At 51.2% G+C, this 22,211-nt stretch overlaps 1 protein-coding gene across 2 annotated transcripts in view; it reads right to left on the bottom strand.

Annotated features, from left to right (window-relative positions):
• LOXHD1 (lipoxygenase homology PLAT domains 1) overlaps positions 1-8,077 on the bottom strand; it is a 149,147-nt gene extending 141,070 nt beyond the window's left edge. For both annotated transcript variants that reach the window (XM_088019417.1, XM_028098420.1), the window contains exons 1-2: positions 7,948-8,077; positions 1,944-2,058 (exon numbers count right to left, since the gene is read on the bottom strand). In XM_088019417.1, coding sequence (XP_087875543.1) covers positions 1,944-2,058; positions 7,948-8,077 — 245 coding nt within the window. The remainder of the gene's footprint in view (positions 1-1,943; positions 2,059-7,947) is intronic.
• Between the last annotated feature and the right edge of the window lie 14,134 nt (positions 8,078-22,211).

Raw genomic sequence — 22,211 nt, 5'->3', positions numbered from 1 at the left:
AGAGACCTGCTGAGTCATGGGGTGGTGGCCGGGGGGGGGGGGGGGGGTTGCTGATTTCTGTCCGTGGAGCTGGCGTTGAGATGTTGGCTGACGTGTGACACCTGGGGACCTCCTGACCCTGTCCTTCTCTCTGCCATGATGCAGTCTTCCCTTCTGCCCCTGGAATTCACGCCCCTGGGAAGGGGGACTCAGTGACAAACCTGCCTACTGGCTTATGAAGGGTGACTCTGGGACCTTCCCGAGAGGCTGTTTTGACAAATGGAAACAGTGGGGGGGGGGGGAAGAGCGAGGGTACTAGGTGCAAGAAAGTAGGAAAAACAGTGAGGAACCACCTTGAAAGGAGAAAATGGTTCTTTTTGTTTAAGAGAGGCAGGCGGGGACTCCAGTAACCACCCAGGCTGATTTCCCAGAGCCTAGTGGCTTCTCCCTAGAGTAGTGCTCTCTGGGGAGGTCTCATGGCAGAGGATGGGCATTTCATGTCTTCTCTTTACCGTGCCCACATCACTGGAGAGAAAGACTTCCGCAAGCCAGTCACTCTGCAGGGTAAGCAGTACAAGAAGGCGGGTACCCTGTTCTGCGGAAATGGACAAAATTGGACGTTACGCCGGCCTCGATGAGGCCACTTTTAGGCCACAGCCCACGCTCAGGGCAAACCTGGGGGCAGGGCCAGGTCAGTCTGCGAAGCACAGAGTTTGTGGATGTCCTGGCCTGGGGGCCCCACCGCTCCACAGCCTCCCCTACCGCCCCCCCACCCCCACCCCACAGGAGGTCGCAGCCTGGAGGCTCAGGAGGCCTGGAGGGGAAGCTCCCGCACACCCTCCGGGCCACAGGGCCCGTGCTCGAGGAAAATGTCCACATCCCCTGGGGTTTGAGGACCAGCTTTACCATCTAGAAGCTCTATGACTCAGAGCTCATCTCCCCTCCTCTCGAGGCCTCAGTTTCCCCATGAATGAGTTGAAATAAATTTAGTGGATTTTCACATTTTTCTTGGCTATAGGACTCTTGGTGCAAATAAAATCCGACTCAGAAAGTCGGTGGGCAAGACAACCATAAATCGAGCTACTGTGGAGGAAGGAAGGATGGGGGCACAGTGGGCTCAGAATCGGCTGACCTATCCCCAGTTCTGTTCAGCACAGATCGCAAACCAGCTGTCTACAACAGTGCTCTAGCCCCTAGACAGCTCTGGAATTGTAGGACCCTGCTAACGTGTCCCCATGTTTTGCTCTGGGTATATCTGTGTGCACTCGTGTGTGGTCAGGGGAGAGGATCAAAATGAAGAGGCAGCAGCCCCTGTTGTTAATGGATTACAAATGACACGGAGGACACAAAGCGTACACGCAAACACACACACAGAGCACATCTACACCAACACACATGCACAAGTACACACACAAGAAGTCCATGTGGCGGACTCGAGCATGCATTAGCTGGCAGGCAGGTGCTGTGTGATGGTGAGCCCTAGGAGAGACACAGGCGCAGAGCATTCTAAACTCCTGGCTCCTTTGAATGCATGATTTTGTCTCCTCCTCTCAACCGCCCTGTGGTTTTTGTAAAAGGGGATCAGATCACTCCCAGATGCTAGATGAGGAAGCCAAGGCCTTGGATGCAAAGAGATTTGGCCAAAGTGACATGGCAACTATGTGGTAAAGCTGGACCCAGACCCAGGGTTCCTGGTCCTGAGTGTCTTCTCCCACAGCAAGGGACAGCTAATATGATTCTTGGGAATTCTGAGATCCAAAGTGGGCATTACTTCGCACGAACACCAACAGGAAGGTTGACGGGAGATCACTGGGAAGGACCCAGTTGACATGTGGTCTGTCGTTAGCAGAGGCCCCGTGCCACTTAATATGCATGTGGACACACGGGTCTTCTCCCTGGGTTCCAGAACTGCATCAGTCCCAACTAGTGGCCCACAGTCCCACCAAGGCCAAGTTGGTACTCACTTGCTGGTGAGATGGAGCTTGGGAGAGAGCCCATTCTCTCCAAAAAGGGTGATGAAAACATTGGCATCTGTCCCTGCACCACGAACATCCCCCGTGGCTGTGACCACCTCATACACTGGAGGAGAAAAGAAGACAGATTACAGGCTTATCAGAAAACCCAGGATCCTACATGGGCTTGGAGAAGCCAGAGCTCCTGTCAGCTCCGCAGGGGATACCCAGCCAAAAGGTCTCTATACACCCCTGCTACAGCCCATAAACCTCTGAGGCAGGGTCAGACCCACACCCAGTTCTGCTGTAAGACCAAACCTGTTTAATGGTGCACGCTCATTTTACAGGTGAGGAACCTGCAGGACGGGAGGGGCGGGTCACACAGCACCCAGTGTCATCACTGGAGCCCAGCCCAGGGCCTCAGGACACCTAGTCCGTGATCTTTGCAGCACAGCATCCAGATGCCTCCTAGACATGGCCTTCAGAGCCTGCCCCTGCTCTCACCCTCCTCTCTATGAATGCAGTTGCATTGCCAGCCCTCACCTCCCCTGACCTTCTGAGCACTACCATTGCTGGCCCAGGATGAGCTATCCCAGAGCTGAGTGATGCAGAGAGCTTCGCCAGGGCTCCTTTCTTGACAGGGGCACTGATTTCCGCTCTTTGGTTCCTAGAAGCCTCTACTGTTTGCTATTAATGCCTTTTCTTTGGAAATCCCTGGTTCTGATGAAGATCCCAATCAAGGCACTGCGAGACAAGAGAGGAAGCAGTATGTTTGCACAACTCCTTGTCTCTTGTGATAAGCAAATCCTTAATTCTTCATAGTCTACACTACAGCGGTGCCTGATCTGTAGACAAGCCCTGGATTCCTCCCTGGGACAACTCCAGACCTAAAGTGTTGCCCACATGGCTTTGCACGTACACAGGGGCATTTCCAAACTGTCCACAGAAGAATGAGAAGCATGGTGGAAATTCCAGGACCACATCACATGAGAAAGGACACAGAGGTCTGGAGATGTGTGGTTTGGAGGAAAGGAGAGTCCGGGGTGTGAGAGGGATGAGGAAGCTGCCTCAAAGGGCACACAGCTCCTTCTTAAATAGCACATTGGCCATAAAAAAATTGATAAATTGGACTTATTGAAATGAAGCCCATTATCTGAATGAAAAGGCAAGTCACAAACTAGAAGATATTTGGAATGCATATATCTAACAAAGGACTCATGCTCAGAAGATGTAAAGAACTCACACAAATCAGTAAGGAAAACAGATACCACACTATTTTTTTAATGGGCAGCAAATTGTTTAAAGATAAACACACACTTACCATAACATCCAGACATTCCATTTTTAGGTATTTATCCAAGGGGAATAAAAACATGTCTACACAAAGACCTACATACAAATGTTCATAGCAACTCTATTCATAATAACTCTAAACTGGAAACAACCTAAAAATCCAAGCACAGATGAATGGATGAATAAGTTGTGGTATATCCATACAATGGAATACTACTCAGCAACAAAAAGGAATGAACTACCCTCATATGTGATATAGATGAATCTCAAGCAGGTTATGCTGAGCAAAAGAAGTCAGACACAAACCCTATGCACTGTAATGTTATTTACATGAAGCTTTAGAAAAGACTAATCTATTTTAACAGAAAGCAGAACATGGTTGCCCTGGAGTTGGAAGCAGAGGGAACTGACTAAGGAGGGGCACAGGGAACTTTGGGGGATAATTTAAATGCTTTATATATAGATTGTGCTAATGGTTATACAGATGTATACATATTTCAATGCCTGTCAAACAGCACATTTAAAATAGGTGCATTTTATTATGAGGTAATTATATTTCAATAAAATTGTATTTCAATAAAATTGGAAAATGGGCAAAAGACTTAAACAGGCATGTCCTAGGAGAGGATACCCAAGTGGTCAATAAGCATATGGAAGAGTGCTCAGCATCATTATTCATCAGGGAAATGCAAATTGAAATTACAATGAGATACTACCATATACCCACCAGGATGACTAAAACTAAAAAGACCGACAATACTAAGTGTTGGCAAAAATGTGGAGCTACTGGCACTCTCACACATTGCTGGTGGGAGTGTAAATTGGTTCAAGCACCAGGAGCTAAACATATGCCCATTCTATGATTCAGCAATTCTACTTCTAATTATAAATCCCAAAGAAATGAGTGCACGTGTCCATCAAAAGATGTGTACAAGATTCGTAGCAGCTTTATGCATAATAGCTAAAAACCAGAAATAACCCAAATGCCCACCAGCAATAGAATGGTTAAATAAATGATGTATTTATAAAATACAATAGTACCCAAAAAAGAACAAACTATATAGCAAGTCACAACATGGGTAAATCTCTCAGAATGTTGAGTGAAAGAGGAGCTAGACACAAATATGTGTATACTGTATGGTTTTGTTTATCTGAAGTTCAAGAATGGAAAAATCTAATCTATACTGATAGAACGGGGAGAGCTGTTACCTTTGGGAAGGAGAGTGAAGGAACTTTCTGAAGGCTGGAAAAGTTCTGTGTCCTGATCTGAATGGTAATTCCACAAGCATGCACATACATGAAAAGTCATCAGGTGGTACCTTTATGAAAGTTTTGTACTGTGTATATATTACTCCTTGATTTAAAAATTTTAATTAAAAACTCCGTTCAGATAGCTGAAGAACTATCTTGTGGAGGACAAATGTCCCGTGGAAAACATAAGATTCTGTTTGGCTCCAGAGGGGAGGGCCCCAAAGAGCACTGATCAGCACAAAGAATTATCAAGGGCACCACGGTGTTGCTCCTAGCACAGACCCTGGCAAGCAGGAAGAGCACAATAAATAATTACCTGGGAGAATGAACGAGAAAATGAATGAATGAATCAGTCAGTGAAATGAATGTAGATTATGGAGCTAAACTGACCAATATTTGAATCCCAATTCTATCATTACTGCTTATGTGATTTCAACCAAATTCCCCACGGAACCTCAATTTCCTCATCTCTGTAGCAGGAATAATCTCTTCCTTGAAGGATTATGAGAAGGATTAAATCAGATAAAACAAAATTTTCAGTGCTCATTCTCATTGACTCAAGCATTTCTACTTCTGGGAACTTATCTTACAGACACTCTTCCACAGTCAGATGAAAGATACATATTCCTTAAGTGGTAGACTGCCAGCATCATCACCATCTCATCATCACCTTCATGGTCATCATCATCATCATCATCATCACCTTCATGGTCATTGTCAGCGTCATCACCATCATCACCTTCATGGTCATCGTCCTCTCCATCGCCAACATCAACAGCATCATCATCATGCTTGCCATTATCCCCATTAACAATATTCTTGGGGAGGCTGCCTTGGGATACCATACCCCTACAGATGCTGGCAACCCCTGTCTGAGATGCACAAGACGAGAGTGTCCCAGGGCTGGAAGCTTGTGCAGGATGGCCTCTGAGGTCCCTTGTATCTCACATTCTGATATGAATCACTCTCTTCCCCTCAGGGCCCCGTCTTAGCCAGGAAAGAGACCAATGCACTGGGCTCAGCCTTCCCTCAGGGCACTGAGGGAGCCACTCTGCTCCCTCCGGCTGTTTGTGAACTCCAGTGTAGCCTGGAGGTGGCCTGAGGAACAGAGAGGGAAACCTAGGCTTTCTTCTTTTCCTTCTTCTTCTTCCCCAACACACTCACCCCGGTAATGCAAGAACCCAGAGCTCAACGGGAGCAGGAAACATGTTGTTCTAGAGAGTAGTAGTGACACCGCGGGGTTGGTGTGTGACTACCGCATCTTCCACATTTACTGCCAGTGTCCTGCCCTGTCTGGAGAGCCTGTGGGCCCACGTCTCTGAGAAATGTCAGCGTGGCACTCACCTCGATTTACTCTTCTCCAAGTGTTTTCACCACAGTCAAGAGCAGGCACCAACCAGACCAGCTAGATTCAAATTCTGAGTCTGCTACTTACGAGCTTTGTGATCTTGGGCAAGTTACTTAGCTTCACCATGCCTCAGTTTCCTCATCTGAGAAAGAAGACTAGAATGCAACCTACACCTTGGGTGGCTGTGAAGGTTACATTGATTAAGACAAGCGGAGAGCTTCTCCATGAACCTAGCACCCCGAGGGTCATTCTGTGTGGCAGCACTGAGAGGTGAAGTGGGGACTTGCCTTGGGAGAGGGTATTTGAAATTCTTGTTCTCTCTCCCACTTGTGACTTTGCTCAAGTCACTGAAGTTCCAGGGCCTCAGTCCTTAACCTGTGAAATGGGACTAATCACATCTGCCTTGACTGTTCTCAGGAATCTTCAAGATCAAATGTGAGCATGGAAGTAAAAAAGGCTTCACAAAGGGTAAAAAGAAGAGCAAACATGTGAGGGACCAGATGGTCACACTGGAGCCCGCAGAGCCCCTGAACAGAAGTGGACAGGGTAGTGGCTACCAGGAGGTTGAGGATGCACTCCCCGGCAACGATGTGTGCTAGGGAGACCACCCCGGAAGCTGAGAGTACTTGTCGAGGGTGCTGCACGCACATTCAGCCACAGACCTCTTCCCACTAACTGGTCTGAGTTTGGGGTGCCTGCACCGGGGGAAGGCAGCAATGCCTCACTTGTCCCAGGCCTGCCTTGTGCCAGCCCTCACCTCCACTCCGAGAGGCACCCAGGACACTGTGCCAGGAAAGGGACCCCCGCTGAACCACTGCGTCCATGTGGTGACCACCTTCTCTGAGCCTGGGTCTGTGCTGGGAGCTGGGTGAGGAGAGAGGACAAATAAAGCAAGGCTCCACCTTCATGGGGGGCAGGGTGGCTGAGGCTCAAGAAGCTACAAGCCCAACAACACCAGGCTTATGTGAAGCAATGGAACAATGAAGAAGTGAATATAGGCAAGGAACTCATGTTGAACTGGAATTAAGGAAGGCTCCGTGGAAGAGGGGGCCCTGAGCTGGGCTTTCAAAGTTAAGATAAGAAGAGGGAGAACAAGCTCATGGGCAGGCACAGGGCAGGCGTTCAATAGATATCTGGTGACTGAATGGATGAATGGGTGAATGAATGAATAGATGGATGGATGGAGGGATAGATGGACAAATGAATGAGTGAATGGATGAATGGGTGAATGAATGAATGAGTGAATGAATGGATGGATGGATGGATGAATGAGTAAATGAATAAATGAGTGAGTGAATGAATGAATCTGGACCTTCCAGGGACTAGCAAGCCACTTCAGAGTCAGCCCTGAGAATGTAATGCCTTCAGGGACCAGGCAGTCAGCACCAATGAGTGGAACAGATCTCATCTGAGTGATAGGGAGCGGTGGAGACTGTGACAAACCGGCCATCCACAGCTTACAGGCACTCACAGTCAAAATCTTTCAGAACATTTATAAAGGCAAAAAAAAAAAACAAAACACAACCAAACCAAACCAACAAAAACCCTCTGCTGGCCAAAACGAACTCTTGGATCCCCAGCCCAGCCCTCTCTGGTTACCTGCTAAGAAGGGGGGCCCTTTGAGGCAGCCCCCGTACACCCCAGGGGAGGATGAGCCTAGAAGGACAAGCCCCGGGGTGCAGAACGAGTGCCCTCCCCACGTGGGCCCCAGACCCCTTCTCCATCGCCAGGGTGGCAGCAGACCCCACTCCCGCTGGGCAGGTGGTGAGGGGTCAGGCCTCCTCCGCACGCCCCTCCCCACACCCTACACCCCTCCACAGCCTGAGCAGAGCAGGGAGCTCTGGGCCATCAGGCTGCAGGGTGGAGATCAGGCTGGAACTTGGCGCTTGGGATGTATAGCACTGGAGAGTGTGGGCACTGCCATTCTAGTCTAATCTGTGCCAATAAGGTCTGCGTCTAAGGGCAGCTGGTCTTGACTCTACAGCGGGGACCCCAGTGGAATGCCTGCCCGTTACTCCCAGGTGATGGAGGACAGTCCCGGGGCACGAGGCTGCATCGGAACCTGCCATCCCTCCTCCACGCACGGGGAAGGGCCGTGTGCCCTGCCCGGCCTGCCGCCCGCACCTCTGGCCTTGTAGTACTCATGCTGCAGCTCGACCTCATCGTCCTCCGAGGCGTAGTTCAGCAGCTCCTCCTCGTACACGGCGAGAAAGTCGATGTCTTTCTTTCTCCTCTTTTTCTTCTGGGGCATCATTTTGCCGGCTGCCCCTTCCTGGCACTTGCGGGCTCACGGCGCCCACCTCCTTGCACTTTCTTGGCCCCGAGGCCCTTTCTCCCTGAGAGAGTGCCCACCTCTGGGTGGCCCAGAGGCCACGCTTGGGTTCCCTGTGTCCACACCTGTCCTCTCCGGCCACGGAGCAGAGCCTCGCGGTGCCCTATCTCTGCCCTTCCTGTCCCTGGCCCCTCTCTCTGCCCCCCTCCCTCCCCATCAGCCACCTCCTCCTGCACCTGCCCTGAGGCTTCGCCTTGGGCCTCATCTCTTATTCATGGGGACTGAGGGCAGGCTGTCCTCCTTAGCCCGCCCCTCTCCTCCCTTCCTGGAGAATCAGGTGACATCGAGCCCTTGGCATCTTTTCCCCACCTGGCCCCATAGCAAGGGGGCCCCCTGGGGCCCCTCTGGGTCACCCCAGGGGCAGGTGGGGGCCTCCCCCTTGGAGATCCCCGTAACCTCACAGCATTCTAGGGCCGTGAACAATGTCCCCAGGGCCCGGGGCCTCCCTGAAGAGGGCAGGGCCCCGAGTCCTCCGAGCTACCAGGACTCAGAGGCCTCTGTTTCTCTCCATTATTCATGCCTCTGCTCACCTTACGAAGCAGGCAAGGTTCTTACTGGATCCTTCTCGTTCCATCTCTCTGCTTCCGTCTCCTTGAGACAGCTGGCTTCTGGAAGAGACCATTTGGCTGGTGGAAACCTACTGCCCTTCAGAGATGCGGCTCTGACCAGCACTCTGACAATTCACAAAGCATTTTCTGAGGCGTGAGTTCCCAGCAACGCCAGGCCAGAGCCATGGATGCTGGAGAGGCCCACTGCATCATGGGTGACCCCCTCATGCCTGGCCAGGCCAGGCATCTGTTTTAACAAGAACTCTGTTTGCCCACATTGCTTTCTGCATTTTCAAATGAAATGGGCCAAACCCTCAGAGCCCACGCCACTTGGCCCTTACTCCTCCAAATGCTGCCCCACACGGGATTCTGAGCTGGGGCAAGAGAACCAGGGCCCAGAGGCCCCTCTCCACCCTCAATCAGCAAGAAAAGTTTCCCTTAGGACCATTAGACTCCTCTACCTTGCTTATTTTATTTTGTTAAGATTTTATTAAGGCAATTAAGATTTTATTAAGATTTCTTACAACCCGAGTTGTAAGATTTCTGTATAAATCCCGAAATGCTAGAAATTTCCTATCTACTTGGAACTCTTATCCCTGTCTTGGCAGTATGAGGTCTTTGGACAGAATTAGAACTGCTCAGCACCTCCTGGCTGTGTGGCCTTGGACGACGCCTGGCTCTCCATCCGTGGAAGGGGGATAATGACCCATTAAGGCGTACTGAGCATTTGGAGAAAGTGCTCAGTAAGCAGAAGCCTCGGGAACACAGTAAGGGCTTACCAAATGCCTGTGACTCCTAATCAGGGTTTCTCTCTTATTTAGCATGATGTGTGTGTGTGGGGGGGGCAGGTAATGCTTTACTATCATCTCAGATTGTTCCAGAAGCCCTCCTTTGGGTCCCGTTCGCAAGGACTGGCTCCACGTGTCCTCCTTCCTTTGTGGGGCCCAACCCACAGCAACACATCAGAAGCTACAGGTAAACACACTGGATCATCTGTGTGCTTCAAAGTTCCTGGGAGGACTATCTTGTAAGGGCCTGTTTCCTTGTCCATCTCCCACCACCACCACCCCACCACCTCTCCCAGCCACAAGCTCTTTGGGGGGCAGAGATCATGCCTCCCTGTTCCCTGTTAGGCTCCCAGGACCTATCATATGCCTGGCACACGGTGGGCTTCGTAAGCATCCGTTCAGCGGATGCATGCACACATGTGTGCATGAGCAAATTGCAGGCAGACCTATAAAGCAGTCATGAACACAAGGCCCACTGCGCAAGGGAAACACAAGGAACGGATACCATTCTGAGCACGTGTGGCCTAGAGAAGAGGGCACTGCCTCCCATGTAAACGACCGTCCCGTAGAGCAAGCACTGGTCTATTCTGTGTGCCTGAAAAGGTAGTCTTACCACTGTGGGCGGTGACTGAAGAAAGGCAGGGCTCAATCCAATCCAGGAAGAGAAGGATGGGACCCTGAGTACTGCCTAGGGTGACATACAGTGGCCGGATGGCATCGCTTGTCAACCTACAGCAGGGGGCGCTCCAGCGGCCCTTGTGGGTTTGGCTTGGACAGCCGTCCATCTCGCAGCTGGGCTACGCTACGATGCTGGATGGCAGGTGCAGGCAGACAGTGGACGAACCATGACGGCTCACCCAGCCCGGGGCCACCGCAGTGGGCCAGGGGCCAGGGAAGAGCACTAGCCAGCGCCAGGCTCTGCTGCAAAAGCCAGGGCCAGAAAGCAGCTCTATCCCCAGACCAGGAGGAGGAAAGACTCAGCCAGGACCGGGGCCTCTGGCATGAGGTGGGGTTTGGAAAGGAGAAGGGAGTTGGTCGGCAGCCACCACGAGACGTTCACTCGCTCCTCCTTTGTCACCTCCGTGTCCTACCACCTGGCGGCCCCGAGCTGAGCCCACCTACTGAGCCCTTAGCCGCGAGCCCCAGAACCCAGGACCCTGGCCACCACCTCACCTTCTCTGTTCTACAGCGTCTCCTCTCCGAGATGCTCTCTGTCAAGGTCAATGTTTCCTAAAGTAGGATTCCAGGGATGCCTGGATTAGCCCTGCAGAACTCACCAAATGCCGATTTCAGACCCCTCACCCCCACTACAGACCTACTGAAAATCTCTGAAGATGAAACTTGGGGATCTACAGTTTCAACAAGCCCCTGTCCTCGGCAAGGGTGGGGATTTGCTCTCTAAAATTAGAGAGCAAGTGGGGACGACACCTGCCCAGGTGAACTCACTCACTTGATTAGTTCATCTGAACTAAGGGGAGGGGCTCAGCAAGCTTCTGTCCCAGAGAAGCACACAGGAGTCACCTGGAGAGTTTTTAATGCTGATGCCTGGGTCCCACCCTGGAGATGTCAATTTATGCGGTCTAGGTCAGCAGTGGAGCCTGGGCATTGGGAGTTTTCAAAGCTCCCAGCAGATACAGGACATCTGAGCAGCAGTAAGCACTCACACCCTTCCCCAAAGTCTGGGGCAGCTTCATTTTCTGGAGCCACCAGCGTCCTCACCTCACCACGGGGAGACGTCATCGCCCAGGAGAGATCAACTTCACCTCCTCCCCTGTTCTGCGGAGGAACAGCCCTGAAATCCGCTCCAAGTCCTGATGAGCGGGGGCACAGTGAAGTTCGACCGTGGGTGATGCACGCCCCCTGCTGGCAGTATGTGGTTTGACCTCTGGTTAATTCTACTTTTGGGCTCTTTAGAAAGAGACTCTAAATACAGAGAAATTATTAGGATTACTACAGAAAAAACTATACATCCAGACAAAAACTAAAATGTTCATTTTGCATGAAGTCTGATTCAGATAAAAAACAAGAAAATGTTTATTGGACTGTTTTTGCAAAAAATTAAAATCAAAATATTTTTAGAGAATCCATGGCATTAAAATACAATGATTAAGAGAACAGGGTCTGAAACAGTACCAAATGTTGACAGGGACATGGAGCAACTCGAACTCTCATACCACTGGTGGCAGTGGTAATTGGTACGGTCTCTTTGGAAAAGAGCTTGCACTCTTTTCTAAAGCTCACCAGACACTTCCCACACAACCCAGAAATTCCACCCCTGGGTGTTTACCTAAAAGAGATGAAAATACATGTCCACACAAAAGCTGCATGTGAAAGTTCATACAAGCCTTATTCATAAGAGCCAAAACCCAGAAAACAACTCAGATGCCCATCAACTGGCTAATACTTACTCAGCCAGAAAAAGGGAGAAGCAGTGATACATGCTACATCATGGACAAATCTCGAAAGCATTAAACCAAGTGAAAAGAACCAGTCAGAAAAAAAAAAACCACCGGGCGCCTGGGTGGCTCAGTTGGTTAAGCGACTGCCTTCGGCTCAGGTCATGATCCTGGAGTCCCGGGATCGAGTCCCGCATCGGGCTCCCTGCTTGGCAGGGAGTCTGCTTCTCCCTCTGACCCTCTTCCCTCTCATGCTCTCTATCTCTCATTCTCTCTCTCTCAAATAAATAAATAAAATCTTTAAAAAAAAAAAAGAAAAAAAGAAAAAAAAACCACCTTCTGTCTGATGACAGTTATGTGACATTCCAGAAGATGTAAAGCCAGACCAGTGGTTGCAGGGGCTGGGCATGAGGGCAGGGGATTGATGACAAGGTGACCTGAGAAGGCAGTGCTTTGCCCCAGGGCTCTACCCTATCTCTCTTACTGGCCTGTCCCATCTGCTGACTTTCCATGTCCAGGTGAGAGTCCATCTGCTTACAGCCCACAGTGCAGCCTGGCCACTGACCTGACCTCATCCCCAGCTTTGTGGTGTTAGGACCCTGCGTGGGGTTGGCTGGGAAACGGCGCTCAGGGCAGGCTTGGCAGACTCACTCTGACCCCAAGCAAGGCCACGGTCCATGCCCACCACATCCTCCATCTATACTTAGCATCCTCCAGTCTAAACTGTGCAAGGTGGTTATGTACCCTAACTGATAAAGCTGATACTTGGATTCCCGTCCGTTTCTTGTGTACTGATAAAAACACAAAGAGCAGACATAGTAATTATAGGAATCCCAAACCTCTGATTATAGGGAAAGGGCTGTTTATCCCACAGACCATTTGCATATGCGCACAAATGCATACACATACACTTACAAAATGATCTCATTGCCCGGGCCTCATTCCCCTTCCAGTGCATCCTCCTGCTGCTGAATGGATTCTCCTAAAGCTTGCCTTTGGTCCTGTCACTTTCCAGTTCAAAAACCTTCCCTCACACCTCAGTGCAAACAAACTTTGTCAGCCAAGACTGTGGATTGCAAGCAGCGGAAACGAACACTGGCTAGTTTAAGCAGAAAAATTATTGTTTGAAAAGTTACTGTTGGGGGAAGGGGATCTCAGAATTTCCAAGAGGTCTTAGGGACTGCATCCTAGAAAGGAGGCCTGGAATTGTACTGACCTGGGGAGGCCCCTAGTGCCCCCAATACTGCGCCTGGGTATGCAGTTTGTACCAAGCTTCAGCACTGGTCTCTGCCGCCCCCGCGGGTGCCTCCCCTCCCCAGAACAGCCTCTGCTGCCTTCTGCCAATTCGGAGTCCGGGGCTTGTGCATCTGATTGGCTGAGCCAAAGTCATGTGCCTACACCTTGCTGCAAAGGAGGCTGGGAAAGTGAGTATTTGGCATTTTCTTTTTTTTTTTTAAGATTTTATTTATTTATTTGAGAGACAGAGAGATAGCAAGAGAGAGCATGAGCGGGGGGAGAGGGAGCAGTCCCCCCACTGAGCAGGGAGCCTGATGCGAGGCTTGATCCCAGGACCCAGGGTCCTCAGATCTCATGACCTGAGCTGAAGGGAGTTGCTCAACCGACTGAGCCACCCAGGCGCCCACGGCATTTTCAACTCTGACATTGGGAGCTGTCCCCTCCTCAAACTTTAGAAGGGCGCTCAGAGGTTACGTTGCCAAAAGAATCCCACAAATGTCCCCGACACGAATTCTAGCACCTCTAGCTGACATGGGAGGCCCTCTGTAATCAGACCCAACCTCCGCCTTAGTGGAGTTAACACTGTAGTTCAACTGAAGACATCCCTGGTGCTTTCCTTCTGCAAGCCTCAGCTCACTCTGACATTAGAACTGCAGCATGCATTTCGTGTGCATTTCTGTGTCAGCCAGCTATTGCTACATAATGAGCAACCACAAAACACTCAGTGGTATAGGCATTCTTTCTCACAGGTCTGGACCGTGGCTGCGGTGACTCGCTTACCTTGGGCTCAACTGGCAGCGCTGCATCAAGCTGCAGGACTGGCTGCACTTGGCTGGGAAAGCTCTGTCTGTGTTGGGTTCACTCCGAGCTCTTCTCGTGGCCGTGGTTGGAAGGGCAAGGGGGTGACTCTGATGCCGTGAGCACACTTAAGCCCTCCACTTGCATCCCATCGGCTAACATCCTTTGGCTATGCCCAGCAACACACTTGGCCGGGTCCAGAGGCAAGGGCTGTAACATTTCATAGCAAAGGATGTGGACACAGCAAGGGGTGAAGAATGGGGACCCGTAATTCCATCTACCCCCACCCCTCTCCATTCCACCAGCCTGCACTCCCTTTCAAGGAAGTCATGTGTTCCCTGGTGCCTCCTAGAGTATGAATGTGGCCCTCAAGACACGTTAAAGGAACGTGTGTGTTGGGGCGAGTGGGGTGTAGAGAGCACATGTAAGTACAAAGAGTTTGAGCATGTGTCCTGGATGCTCTGGTCCCCACCTGTGGCTCTCCACCACTGCATGTCCCCGATTTCTCACCCAAGGTAACCAGCTAGTCTGCTATCTCGAAATGAACCGCATCCTAGCCTGGAAGCAGGGCAGGTGATGCAGTGCTGTGAGGCTGGGCGTTTTCCTGTTTCATGGAAATGTTAGCTCCCACAGCCATTGTAGGCTCCCTGGGGTATTAGAAAAGCTTGCCTTCAACCACTTCTGCTCCCTCCAATCCACTCTGCTCAGAGCCACCAAGGGATTTTACTTAAAAACAAATCAGATTGTGAGCCTCTGATAGGTGTTCATGAAATAAATAAATGAACTACATTCAACTTCCATCCCCCAGCTTACTAATACATATATTCATTCATTCAAAAATATGTATTGAACTCCTGCTTCCCTGACCCCCAGATTTGTTTCTTATGATGATAGACTAGAATACAGTCCCCAGGTCTCAGCATCCTTAGATTCCACAGTTGCTTGCTTGAGTGTTTGGTATTTTACATCTGTAATAAGAAACGTTTAGGGGCACCTGGGTGGCTCAGTCGTTAAGCGTCTGCCTTCGGCTCAGGTCATGATCCCGGGCTCCTGGGATCGAGCCCCGCATCGGGCTCCCTGCTCGGCGGGAAGCCTGCTTCTCCCACTCCCCCTGCTTGTGTTCCTGCTCTCGCTGTCCCTGTCTCTGTCAGATGAATAAATAAAATCTTTAAAAAAAAAATAAGAAACGTTTAAATATCTTGCAGCCGACATCCATCCATTCTTGTTAGGAGGAAGGTAAAAGGTGAGCTGAGATCCGGGTTCCATAGGAGACCACGTGCACAGAGATATGTCTTCCGCTGGAGGGAGCTGGGGAGCTGGGGACAGGGAGCCACAGGAGGGTCAGGAAGAGGAGCCAGAGCGGCAGGCTGAGGCTGGGGTGGCATGGCATGTGCACACCCGGAGGCTGGCCCCGGGTTGGGCCGGCCAAGGACATGTCCGCCTGGGGGTGCCGAACATTCCATTTGGGGTTGCATGTTTGGAAGTGGTTTGCATCCCTTTCCCCTCCCCTCCTGCATCACTCTGGGATGCATAATCCGATCATTGATATCAAGGTAGGGTCTGCATCTAGTACCCGAGTAGTCAAGGGATATAAAACAAAAACATGCTTAGAAGCAGGAGTCTGAAGGCAGAGGGACGGTAAAAGTGCCAGCCTCTGGGAGTTGGCACATTGTCTTCTCCGATGGGAAAGCACGAGGAAGGTTTTGGACTTCCCCAAGATGAAGATTTGGGGAGTCTTTTCTACAGGCTAGCCCCAGTCAGGGGTTTATGCATGAATTTTAAAAATTGTATATATGTTTTATGCACACACATACACACACACACACAATCCTATTTTAAACACACACATGGAGAAGGTAATTAGAGCTCAGATGCCTTTTGATGTGATTCCAGACCTTGACAGCGACCTTGCTTTGAGAGAGGTAGGTCTGCATAGCTTCCAGGTCTGAGCACATCTGAAGCACCACCTGCTCAGGCAGCCCTCCGGCCCTCCTGGAGTCTCCCTCCTCTGACTTGAGCCTGCAGTCCCCTCCCCATGTCCTCCTGTGTCCTGTAGAGTGTCGCTTCAGCACTGCACCTGACTTGGTCTGGATCTGGTCTCTGAGCCCTTCCTGTGAGCCCACCGCTCCCCTGGCAGACACCAGGTCTCATGAGGACCCCACCCAAGCCCGCCCAAACGTGTGCCCAGGGTGGCCAGGAGGCTCTCGCAAGACCCGGCAGCCTCCTCCCATGGGGCTGTTCCCTGTGGCCCCATCCCCGAACACACACACAGCCACAGCCAAAGAGCCTTTGCTAGATGAACCGCGTGACCGGTTTTATTGGGTGTAAATGGAGGGCCTTTCAAGCGCAGTGACAGATACAAAGTACCCTGATTATGCTCTGAGGAGAGATCAGTCATCACTCCTGAGTCCCTCGGGGACAGGCACACACTGCCGGCACCAGGCTGCAGGGGTGCCTGCGGACCCCCGCGCGTGAGCGCCGGCTGCGTGAAGAGAAGGGGAGGGCTGCAGCCCCCGCTCCCCGGCTCCTCCCCCGCACAGGGCAGTTCTCCCCGCAGCGATCAGGGCAGCGGAGGGAGCGAGCCAGGGGTACCAGCAACAGTCCAGTTCCACTCGGATCGCGAGTCTCCACGTCCCAGCAAATGACACCCGGTCTCCCTCTTCTGCAGTGGGAAAGGCTCTCTGGAGCACGATGCAGTGTGATTCGGCTCCTGAGAGAGGACAGCACGAGAGGCGCGGGGCTGAGGAGCACCCGGAGGTCATGGCCGCGTGGCCACTTTGTCTTCACACGCACCAGACCCTCGGGGACAAACTCCTCTGCCTTCACGGGAGCCCCGAGGCAGGGCTTCCTGTAAACTGACCTGGAGCCCGGCTGAAGTCGTGCACAGCTGCGGGGCAGGGAGTACCCGGGAGCACCCGGCTGCTGGGCAAAAGGTTCCCACTCCTCCTCTGCTGACCTCCATCGTCTGTCCTGGCTTCGTTTGGGGAGCAAGTTGGCGGGGGACTGACTCTAAACTGTAACACTGAATCCCCCAGTGTATGCTCATTGAGATAAAGTGTTCTTTCAAAAAAAGAAATAATACATATGCATACATTTCAGTTCAAACAATACGGCTTTGAAAAAGAGTTATGGCTTTCTGAAGGGAGGGCCGTCGGGTCCAGAAAGGAAATTTTGCAGGCCACCAAGAAGACCCTGTCGCATCCCTAAAACATTTGTGCAAAGTGTGGGAGCCCCAGGGAGGACCAGCTGTCCTCCCAAAGCAACCTGAGGCAGAAGGACATGCTCAGAAGGCAGCCACAGTGGAGAGTCAAGGGTCCTGCTGAAGAAGGCTACAGGAGAGCTGGCTCCTGGCTGGGCTGGTAGGATCTGTTGCTTGAGACGACCCCCCCCCCCCCGCCCCACTGCCCAGCCTCCTCCCAAACAGCCAGAGCACTAGGGGCCTGCGTCACTGGGTCTGATGCCAGCTCCCTCCACAATCCCACTTCGCTCAGGCCTGTGGCCTTGGGTGACTCTGCCAAGGACAACTGTCTCCATTCCCAGCCCACTCTGGGTACAGCCACTGAGTGTTCTGGCTCTGGATACCCTGAGTGCAGGACCTAGAGAGGAACGAATACCCAAAAGGACCCTCCCCAGACCCGGGCAGGGCGTGAGGCCAGGGGTGAAGCCCAGGCCTGGCCCAGATGCCACTCAGCCTGACCACCTCAGAGGGAAGAAAGCAGAAAAGCCCCACAGGCTAGAGCAGGGGCCCCTCCCACCACTTGGGAAGCTTGGCCACCCAGCACCAGGACTCCACCACCAATCCCATGTGCCCTGGGACATGCCACCGTCATCTTTCTGGGCCTCAGTCAGGTAGGGATGCCCCTAACTGCCCCAGCCTTCTCATAGGAACACAGCCAATCTTAGTGAGAAATCGACGATGAAGGTGTTTAGAAAGTAGAAACCTGTGCGGGGTGGGCCCCGGGGCAGGGGGGGGGGTGGGTTGTTCATATTCTTAAATTCGCAGATAAATCACAGGCCTGGGTCACTGCAGAGCCTGCCCTGGTCCCAGCCCGACAAAGCCACCACAGGTGGAAGCTGAGATGCAGAAAGAGAATTCCCTGTCCCGTGCCCCCCCCCGCATCCACCACACTGCAGTTCCCTTCAAGGGAGAGGGGAGGTGGGAGGGGAGGGGTGCATACCCCCCTTCTCCTCGCTTTTTTTTCTTGGGGGAAGGGGTAGCAAATGTCAGAGGGAGCACGTAAGTCCAAAGGAGTGACTTTGCCCATCTCGTGTATCCTACGTTATCAGATAATGAACCATTGCATCTACCTGAACTTCAGGATAACTGAGCGCTAACCTTTTAAGCACCAATATTTCCATGATGGTGTTTTAAGTGTTTGGGATGGAAATAATTCCAAAATGGGTAAGCAGCTTCTCCACCTTCTGAAACACAGATCTGAACGCCGTTTGTTTCTGCACCCATGTGTGGTTGCAGATATCACTGGGTGAGCAGATCGAAAACGCTTTGTTGCCCTCAGGGTTGTGACAACGTATTTACCCCTCCACTAAATGGCCTCAGATCACATGGTGTTTTCTCAGATGTATAGTTTTGGTCTTTTTAATGCCGTTACTGTTAGGCTTTTAGCTGCCACTTCTTGCTGGATCTAGCACCTGTTGTCATTCTCTTCATTCACTTTATTATGAGAAACCAGAATCAAGTTCCCTAAAATTGAATTTAAAATTAAAGTGAATGCCACGAGGGATCTGCTGCTAGCAAAATGTTTGGTCTTTAATACAGAGCTTTATAGCTATTTCAGGGGCTCAAAATTAATTTTCCTTCATCTGAGTCCCCACCGACCTAAGGGCTGAGTGAGCTTGCTTGGGTAAGTGGTCCTGGGAAGTGAGGTGTGCTTTGACTTTGTTTCGGTAAGATGGTGACCATATTCTCCCTTAACAAGTCTTCAAGGTGTTCAGGGGGTCTTGTAAACTTTGCGGTTGAGTGCGGGATTCCGAGGGGCCGTTCAGATAAAGTTCTCACTGGGACTACACCACTGGGGGTGTCTGCAGAGGGAAGGGGCAGGGGACATGGATCCCGTTGGAGGGAGGAGAGATGGAGGCAGGATCCAGATACTAAGTAGCTGGTTTCAACTGGAGCCTCTTCCAAAGGGAGGCGGAGAAGGAAGGAAGAGCCTAATGCAATGGGGAGGGACCCCTAGTCCCTGGGTCACACAGGCCATTTCTATAGGACGTCTCCTCATCACTACCTTCCTGCTTGTTTTCCGTGGGTGCAGTGGGGGCAGGGACAGATCACAGAGCCCATCTTCCACCCCCAGGGGCCCAGGAACTCTCTGTGCTGAGACTGCGGTGTCCTGCTCACCTTCCAGCACCGGTCATAAAATGACCTTCACCTGGTCACAGGTTGGTGGTCCCCAGTTCCAGAGACATCAACCCCTTAGCTCTGATCACAAATGCATCCTAAAAACCCAGGCACAAATAAATTCTCAATTCAGGCACACTCTGAGCCTCCTAACCTGGGGGAAGCAATCTATGTACCTTTGCTTTAAAAATATTTCTTAATGTTTATTTCAGTGTTTAAAATGTTCGGAAAAGGAAAATCTATTTGGTAGCTTTACGAAGCCTCAGGCTTGAATTAGCTTTTCTCAACCCCCAGAGGGGAAAAAATGTAAGAGAACAGGGTCAAGCTAGTTAGAAGATCCTCTAAAGCAGGGGCCAGGGACCAGCATCACTGTTGCTTGGGGTGCTGGCTAAGAAAGGCCCGAGACCAGCTCACCATATCAGAGACCGCAGGATGGGGCCCAGGAGCACCGCCCCCCCTGCCCCCAGCTCTCCAGGTGACTCAGACTCTGACTCGGTTTCTAGTTCAAGAACTGCTGCTCTAGAATAGTGGCTCTCAACCCTGGCTGCATATGAGAATCATCGGGAGAGTTTGAAAGAATCTAGTACCTTGGTCATACTTCAGACAACTGGATCAGAGCCTCTTGGGGGCGGGCGGGGTCCAGGCAGGAGTATTTCTCAAAGCTCCTCAGGTGACTCCAAAGTACAGCCAACGTGGAGCCCCTCTGCCTTAGGGCAATGAATCTTAACCGCTGTGTGATAGAGTCACAGAAGATTTTTTAAAATAAAGACAGGAGGCCCTATCCTTAAGCCAACCGAATCAGATTCTCTGGGAGGGTGAGGATGTGGCGGGGCCGGGGGGAGGGGTATTTTATAAAGATCCCCAGGTGATTATAATGTGCACACAAGGCTGAGAACCACAATTCCAAAGGAAATCAAACTTTTACCCCAAAGCTGAGCAAGTCATTTTGTTGAAGGAAAATGAGTTACTTAGTTGCCAAGGGAACCATCCCCTGAATGGAAAGAAAGACAGTCACTGATTTCTGGCTTTTGTGCCAAGAGCTAAATCACTGACTGAAGTGTATATTTCTCTCTTGCTCTCCCTCTCCCTGGTTTTTTGAAATGGAAAAAAAAAAAAAAAAAAAGGAGGGGTTTCAAAGAAGAGACTCTGCAGGGGAAAATATCTAAAGACTTAAAAAAGATGGGCAGAGCAGCTGCCTCTCAGGGCACTGTCCGGCCAGAACAGCTGAACCCAGCCAGCAAAGCAGACCAGGTCCACTCTGAGCCTCAGCAAAGGTGCCAAGATAATCAGAAGCCAGGGACAGACCAAGGGCCCAGGACAACTGCCCCAGGCAAAAGGAAAATCAGAATTCTATTACAGAGACACTGAAAACAGTTAATGTCATTTAAGAACAGCTTGTACCTACCTAAATGATTCTCTATGAAATAAACCAGTCACAAAAAGACAGATACCATATGATTCCACTTATACAAAGTACTTAGAATAGTCAAATTCACAGAGATTGAAAGCAGAGCGGTGGTTGCCGGGCGCTGGGGGAGGGGAAATGGGAGTTGTCCTCTGATAGACACAGAGTTTGTTCTGCAACATGAAAACTATTCTGGAGGTTGGTCGCACAACAATGTGAACGTATTTAACACTACTGGGCTGTACACTTACAAATGGCTAAAATGGTAAATTCAATGTCTTGTGTTTTTTATGACAATCAAAATTAGAAAGAAAAAGAAATCGGTTAGTGTCAAGGCGAAAACAGATTTCATAAATGTTTTAGATTCCCAATTATTTTTTTTTGTTGCTAGTTTAATAGTGGGTTTATTTTATATTCATATTTATAGAAAGCGCATAAGTTGGGTTGTGTGGCAGATTTTTACTTTCACTCTTTTCTCATCTAAGACCCTAGTCTCAATTTCGAGCCAGACCCCTCACCTGGTGGCAGCCACCTAACGGGGCATCGCGGGGCACGGTTCTCCAGCAGTTGTGCTGACTTTGAAGGAAGGAAGAGGCACGGGTGGCCCAGGTTTCTGGGCTGAGTGAGGGAGAGTCATTCACGGCGGGGGGGGGGGGGGGGAGGGCTGGGGCAGGGAGGGGGCCGAGGAAGCCATACTTGCAGAGTGTCTAGTTTGTGCCGGGCTCTGTGCTCAGCATTGTGCAACCCTACTTCACTTAACCCTCGCCACGGCCGGAGTGGCTGGCGTCCGGGTCTCGCTCCTCCAAAAACGAATCAGGGGCGCCTGGGTGGCTCAGTCGGTTGAGCATCTGCCTTCAGCTCGGGTCATGATCTCAGAGTCCTGGGATTGAGCCCCACATCGGGCTCCCTGCTCTTCTGGGAAGCCTGCTTCTCCTTCTCCTCCCCCTTTGTGCTCTCTCTCACTATCTCTGTCACTATCTGTCTCTCTCAAATAAATAAATACAATCTTAAAAAAGAAAGAAAACGAATCAGAGCCTTCAGGGGCTTCGGCAGCCCCCTCAAGGTCACCCAGCTAGTAAGTGCTAAGAGCCTTGGAGCCAGGTTGTCCTTTCAACTATGCCAGTCGAGGACACGATGAGGTTGGAGATCAGCACAGGTACAGAGGATCAGGAGGCCACGGTGAGCATGCTTCTGACGCTCGGAGGGAGACCCTGCCTGCAGGTGAGGGGGTTGAGACGCAGGGACAGCCCAGACGCTGTGAAGAGATGAGCTTTCTGGGAGGGCTCCCGCTGAGAGGAGGGAGCCCCGAGGAAGCCTCACCGGGGGTGACTCAACGAAGGGGCCTGAGAAGGAGCATTCAGAGACAGGAGGAACGTCAGGAGAGGAAACAAAGGAGGAGAAGACTCGAAAGGACGGCGACGCCATCCCTCTCACCTGTCACATGAATGTGAGGGATGAGGCCGGAGAAGCGGCAGCTGCTTTGGCAATAACTCTGGCAGGCCCTGTCCTCTTTCCCTGATAACTGTCCC

Source organism: Eumetopias jubatus, unplaced genomic scaffold (genome assembly GCF_037043125.1).
Source record: "Eumetopias jubatus isolate StellerSeaLion01/CBP00866 unplaced genomic scaffold, mEumJub1_p1.0 scaffold_16, whole genome shotgun sequence".
In the NCBI taxonomy this organism is placed as follows: Eukaryota; Metazoa; Chordata; class Mammalia; order Carnivora; family Otariidae; genus Eumetopias; species Eumetopias jubatus.
This window is presented reverse-complemented; position numbering and strand designations above follow the sequence as displayed.